Genomic DNA, 6,423 nt, shown 5'->3' with positions numbered 1-6,423 from the left:
TCATGGTATTGTCCCATGGTATTGTAATAAAGCCTATTTATAAGTTAATAATATCTGTGATACAATGGGGATGAATATCCATAATTAAAAATATTTTTGTATTGTTATAAAATATATTGATTATAAAAAAAATTAAAATTTTTCATTGTGAAATATTAATAAACCATAGTATTGTCACAAATCCTATTCACAATTTAATAACAAAATCAAAATATAACAAATTGCATTTTATTATTTTTATTACTTTAACTTTTTAACTTTTTATTATTAATTCAAAGCCATTATCAGGAAATCACTATTTTTTTTTTTAATTTATTCTCTACTGAATTGTAAACCTGTAAACGCCTCTGTGCACAATAAAAATGGAGCATGTATTAACATGAATGGGACATGGATAAACTTGAAATGGCCATTTTGCATGAACATAAATGCAGTCTGACATGCAGGGAGTATAGCAGTTTCTTTGCATTTATATTTCCTTCAAAATTGACTTTGACGTTTTAGCAGCAAGAACACTGTTATTTCCCTTGCATGTTAGAAGCATTTATGTTTCAATGGGGTTGGAAATAGGGTTTGCCATTTTGCATTGCTGGTTACTTATACCAATTGAACACGCAACAATGACCAATAACATCTTCTGCTTTCAATCCACGCTACGGAGAGATGTAACTCCTGTCGGTAGATGCGTGTCAAATTTCCAAGCATATTGAGTTGATAGTACAGATTACCTTTTACGCTGTCCGCATCTGTGCCGTTGCGGTCGTTGTCTTTTTAGTAAACACCCTGGTCAAGTTGTGGTACAAATATATAGACTATGCGTTAAAGAATTTACGGTGAAACATCAGACATTAAAGAAAGGTAAAAGTTTAAACGTGACAGGGTTTCCATTTTTTTTCTGAATGATTCGGAATTTTGAGGGAAGAATGAGCGGAATTATAATTTTTTAAAAGTTTAAATTTATATTTAATCTTAATCATTAGTATTTACAATTTTAATGATTTTTAATTATAATTTAAAAAATTTAAAAATATATTATTAAAAAAATTCAAAACCTTATCGATTATCAGTCAATAATGTAGTGGCCTCTAATAATGACGACCAAAATTAAAGCGTTTCATGTGTCTGTTTAATGTCTGTATATACGTCTCTGCATTCTTTCTACATTTTTTCCTCCAATTCATAACTAGGCTCCTTCCTCGGCAATTTGCTTCCTGTTTCTATTTTCATACTCCAATTAGCAATGGCATACCCATCACCTGCAACTTCATTCTCTGAAATTGAAATTGAAAGTCCGGCTCCTCCTCCCTATCACCCACCATCTGCTAATGACTTTGGCATCGACCTCCGCCTCCACCGCTGATGATATCAATGTCAAGAGCAGCAAATATTATGGGCGCGATGTGTTTATAAACCATCGCGGTCCCGATGTTAAGAACACGTTTGCCAGTTATCTCTACCGCCGCCTTCTTGTGCATGGTGTGGAAGCCTTTCTAGACATCGAAGGAATGCAAGCGGGAGAAGACATAAGTGCTCAGATAAAAAAAGCTATTGCAACAGCCGCTGTTCATGTGGCTATTTTCTCCCCTGGTTATGCGGAGTCTAGCTGGTGTCTCAATGAGCTTGTCGACATGTTGGAATCGAAGGCTCCAATCATTCCAGTGTTCTATAAGGTTAAACCTGGTGATCTAAAGGGCAAAGATGGATTGTACGCTGAAGCCTTACGTGTGCTCGAAAAGAATCCACGCCACAGCTCCAACACTATCGAAAATTGGAGAGAGGCTCTTGCTACTGTTTCAAAAATAAGTGGTTTTGAGCTGGACGCTTGTAATGGGTGAGAACTCAACACTCTCGGTACTATATTACTTTATGCTGCATATTTTAAAGTATATAGATGGATGTTTGTTTCTTAGTTTCTTAATAGTTATATATATTTTGTTTTGAATATCCACCGACGAGGGGGTGCTGCTGGATAAGGTTGTTGAACTTCTGTTGAAAAAGGTTAAAAGAGAAGAGCTCTATGTGGCCAATTATCCAACCGGGTTGGATGAGAAGGTGAGACATTTCGAAGGTTTCTTATCGCGACTGCCTGAAAAAGAAACGAAGATCGCGGGGATTATAGGGTCAGGTGGAATAGGAAAGACAACGCTGGCAAAAGAACTCTTCAATCGGAAGAGTTCCTACTATCGTAAATCCTGCTTCTTATCTGAGGTTAGAAATGCAGCTAAAAGCGGAGGAATCTCTTTAGTTGGTTTGCAGAGAAAACTTCTACAGAGATTGTTTGGATTCAATATGCAAATAGACAGTATCGATGAAGGTAAAAAGAAGCTTATGGAGCGTTTCCGACACTTTTCTCACGGCATGCTAATTTTGGATGATGTAGATCATCTAGATCAGCTGGATGCACTTTTGCCCGGTGAAGTTAAAGATACCTTCCTCCCAAATTGCTTAATTTTGATTACATCCAGAGACAAGTATGCACTTCTAAGGTCAGGAATACGCGATTCATCGATTTATTGGTTAAGTGGCCTGAATACACATCACTCCAGGGAGCTCTTCTGCCGCCATGCTTTTCGCCAGCCCCATCCACCCCCCAGTTTTCAATATCTGGTAGATAACATTTTAAGGGTTTGCAGAGGGTTGCCTTTATCCTTAAAAGTAATAGGGGGTCATTTTTATGGAAACAGAGATGAAACTTACTGGGAGGCCGAATTGAGCAGAATTCAATATGTACATCCTGATATACAACAAATCCTTAAAATTAGTTATGATTCACTCGATGAAGAAGAGAAACATGTATTCTTATATATTTCTTGTTTTCTCATTGGAGAAAAGAAGGACACGGTCATAAAAGTATGGGACTCTCATGTATTTCAAAATCTACAGTACAAATCTCTTGTTGAGGTGGATAGTGAAAATTGTATAGATATGCACGATCACCTAAGAGAATTGGGGAGAGAGATGGCTAAGAGTTCAGGATTCCACATTCCTTGCTTGTGGGATCGGACGGAGAACGAGAACATTGCTAGCCTTTTGCAGATGTTAATGCAATCAGCTGTAAGTGCTTCTGTCATTCAAGCCTTTAAAGATTTTATTCAATATTAACGGCAATAGAAATCTGGGTTCGATGTTCAAAATTCAATGTTTTTAGAGAAACACCGTGTTTCAAATTTTGACTGTTTTTACAAAATCGCCATGTTTTAATTCTTGTCTGTACTTGCAGAATCGCGATGTTCGTGGAATTAGGATGGTTCCTAGTGCAGAGGTCGGACATGGGTTAAAGTATTATGCATCATTACGGTCAGCTATACCATGGTTCAAAAGGAGGACCCATAAGCTGTGGGGGAACCCCGTGATGAAGCTTTGCAATAGCCGACACAAAACTCTTTATCCGGGTATTACAATGTCCAACTTGCAACTTCTTGTTACCGAAGATGATCTATTGGAACGCATTTTGAGGAGGGTGGGTTTACCAAACCTGAGATGGCTTCGCTGGTACAAGTGCGGTCACTCTTCTCTGCCTTCCTATATTCCAATGGAAAATTTGAGAGTCCTATCCGTAGCTGGGAACGCATTGAAAATATTGTGGCAAGGCAAAGCGCAGGTAAATAATTTTCTTATCCAGTTTCTGCGTTATCACTATGGATAAATCACACTACAAGGATGAAATTTGAATCTGTATCTTTATTATAGTTGAGATACTTTAATATTTTGCAGGCACCTTTGCAGCTGCGGGAGTTAGAGATTTGGGCTCCTCTGTCAAAGCTCCCGAAGTCTATTGGACAGCTGCAGCACCTCGAACAGACTTACATTTGCTTACCCTCGATGAATAATATGATGTCATTGCCCGTTGAAGTTTGTCAGTTGTCATCTTTGAAGCGTTTTGAGTTAATAAATGCTCGGAAAATGAAGTCACTGCCTGATTTAATTGGCAATTTGTCCAACCTCGAACATCTCAATCTGTCCTTCTCCGGCAGTTTAGCTCGGCTTCCAAGTTCTTTCCAGAAATTAAAAAGGCTGAAATGTCTTAATTTAAGAGGCTGCTATGAATTATTTATCTCGATCAAAAACCTTGGAGTTCTCCCCTCCCTCGACGTGTTCAACGTTTCACTGAAGATGAGAATGAGAAGACAAAGACTGAGATGGGAAAGCGTCAAACTGGGAAGGGAGGGGTGGATGGCGGAGAGGGAGAGGGAGTGGGAGGTGGGGTGGGCGTTGGCGGAGAGGGCGCGGGAGGCGGGGTGGCGAGCGGCGAGGGCGCGGGAGGCGGGGGGAGCGTGGGCGTGGGAGGCGGGATGGAAGGCGGCGTGGGCGCGGGAGGCGGCGCCTGGGGCGTGGTGGCAGGCGCGGTGTGGGGCACTGTGGGTGGCGCGGTGGGAGGCGGTGTGGGAGCGGGAGGCGGCGCGTGGGGCGCGGTGGGCGGTGTGTGAGGCGGTGCGGCCGAGTTCGGCGGGGGGGCAGGCGTGGGAGGCGGGGTGGAAGGCGGCGTGTGAGGCGGGGATGCGGTTTGGTACCATGTTAGGGGCGGAGTTGGCGGCGGGGGAGCGGAAGCGGATGTGGTATCGGGTCGTGCAAATAGCGCGTGACGCATTGGCAAGGGAGGCGGTCGTGAAAGAGGGGAAGAAGAAGCAGTCGCTGAGGGAGGATATGAGGCAGGTGTACCAGCGAAAGTGGGAGACGGAGTGGCATAGCGAGTGGGAGGAGATCATGGATCATGGATGGCGTTGTGGGAAAGTCCAATTATTACCTTTCCAACTTTCACCGTCCCTCCAAGAATTACATATAGCAGAATTGCCCAGTAATATTGAAGACCTCTCCAATTTGGAAGTTTTGGTATTAGAATTCTCTTTGTTGGAAAAACTACCGCCTTCGCTCAGCGACCTAAGGAATTTGAAAAAATTGAGGCTGGTGGATTACCAGAGATTGAAATGTTTGCCGGATTCCCTCGGACTGTTGACTGAGTTGGAAGTGGAGTCTTGTTATGATCTAGTTGAGGTTGGAACATTGCCGAGTACGCTTATCCAGCTGACCTTCATTTCTTGTCATAATTTGGAGAGAATAAATGGCCTTTGTGGCCTTGCCGAGCTTCAAACGCTAAACCTTAGCGGGTTGATAAACGTGAAGGAACTGTCAGGCATTGAGACATTGGTGTCTCTGGAACAGTTGCGGGCATCTGGATGTGAAAGGCTGAAGAGAATACAGGGTTTGGGGCAGCTAACAAAGCTTAAACTGCTGGATGTTCATGGATGCACAGAAATAGTAGAGCTGGAAGGTGTTGAACATTTGAGGTCGTTGGAGATGCTTGATGCCTCTAACTGTCCCAATTTGCGGTGGGATGGGAGCGTACTGGAACAGCTACCCCAACGATTGAAGGAAGGCATGCTCTACATTTGAAAGTCAAAGCCGAAGAATTCAGTTCAGGCAGTGACAACAGCTAATCATTGGTCTGTAGGAGAGCTTTCACTTGATGTTCCATTTGTAAAAGGATAAATCCGGGATTGGAGAATCATGGAACCAGCACAGGACCACTTCTGGATGTTCATGGGTGCAGAGAATTAGAAGATCATGGCTGCAGAGAATTAGAACAGCTGGAAGGTGTTGAACATTTGAGGTCGTTGGAGATGCTTGATGCCTCTGACTGTCCTGGTTTGCACTGGGATGGGAGAGTACTTGAACGGCTACCCCAACGATTGAAGGAAGGCAGGCTCTACATTTGAAAATGAACGAAGTTTTTGCACCGACAACAGTTAATCAGCCGTCCGCAGGTGAGCTTTCACTTAATGTTCCATTTGTAAAAAGCTAAATCCTGGATTTGAGAATCATGGAACCAGCACATGGCCTCTCTAATATTTATTATAATTATTTGCAGTTAACAGAATATGCAATTATGTGTTAGAACGCCCGATTATATTTTTGTTATTTATTAGAATGTTCGTATTAGAATTCTGTGATTTCATCCGTTTGGCACTGTAATTTGAAGGAACCAACAGGGCTGAAAACATAAGTTTTCTTAAACAACATTTACTTACATCCAATTCCAAACATGTCTGTCGAAACAGTGGATTTCTTTTTCGGTATATTTTTTTGAATGGGACTGATGGGGACGTGCGCGTTGGGCCGGCGGTCTCCTGAAATATTTAGGGCATGGGAGTGTCACTTAGAACTTCAGTTGCGGCTATTTCACCGAGTAAAACAAGGATTTTTACTGTAATCATGAGTTGTGGAGTAATTGTCTCTCAAACACTTTAACAAATTGTTTTCAGGTGACGGTGATAATTCCTTACATGTATCTTCAACACATGCATTTTAACACATTAATTCATGTATCTTCAACACATACATTTTAACACATCACGATATTAAAACATAGTATGGGCTTTGTACAAAATATATGAAATTTTTCTTCACTATTTTCTCCTTTTCACT

The 6,423-nt window shown here is 41.7% G+C and overlaps 2 protein-coding genes across 2 annotated transcripts; both read left to right on the top strand.

Annotated features, from left to right (window-relative positions):
* The first annotated feature begins 1,325 nt into the window (after positions 1-1,325).
* Positions 1,326-1,835, top strand: LOC149212787 (putative 2' cyclic ADP-D-ribose synthase BdTIR). The gene has a single exon (XM_089388818.1). The coding sequence runs from the start codon at positions 1,326-1,328 to the stop codon at positions 1,833-1,835; it is 510 nt and encodes a 169-aa protein (XP_089244944.1).
* A 99-nt stretch (positions 1,836-1,934) lies between these two features.
* On the top strand, positions 1,935-5,714 carry LOC149212786 (uncharacterized). Its single transcript, XM_089388816.1, has 4 exons — positions 1,935-3,054; positions 3,221-3,601; positions 3,715-5,327; positions 5,483-5,714. The coding sequence occupies exons 1-4, from the start codon at positions 2,290-2,292 to the stop codon at positions 5,712-5,714; spliced, it is 2,991 nt and encodes a 996-aa protein (XP_089244942.1). The 5' UTR covers positions 1,935-2,289.
* Positions 5,715-6,423: the final 709 nt, after the last annotated feature.

This window comes from Pinus tabuliformis, chromosome 1_1 (genome assembly GCF_031772625.1).
Source record: "Pinus tabuliformis cultivar Carrire ecotype Pingquan chromosome 1_1, CPIR1, whole genome shotgun sequence".
Lineage (NCBI taxonomy): Eukaryota > Viridiplantae > Streptophyta > Pinopsida > Pinales > Pinaceae > Pinus > Pinus tabuliformis.
This window is presented reverse-complemented; position numbering and strand designations above follow the sequence as displayed.

Coding starts and splice junctions, on each gene's coding strand:
- LOC149212787 (XM_089388818.1), top strand. CDS start 1,326: ATGACTTTGGCATCGACCTCCGCCTCCACCGCTGATGATATCAATGTC.
- LOC149212786 (XM_089388816.1), top strand. CDS start 2,290: ATGCAAATAGACAGTATCGATGAAGGTAAAAAGAAGCTTATGGAGCGT. Junction 3,602..3,714: donor TGTGGCAAGGCAAAGCGCAG/GTAAATAATTTT, acceptor AATATTTTGCAG/GCACCTTTGCAGCTGCGGGA. Junction 5,328..5,482: donor TCTAACTGTCCCAATTTGCG/GTGGGATGGGAG, acceptor CATTTGTAAAAG/GATAAATCCGGGATTGGAGA.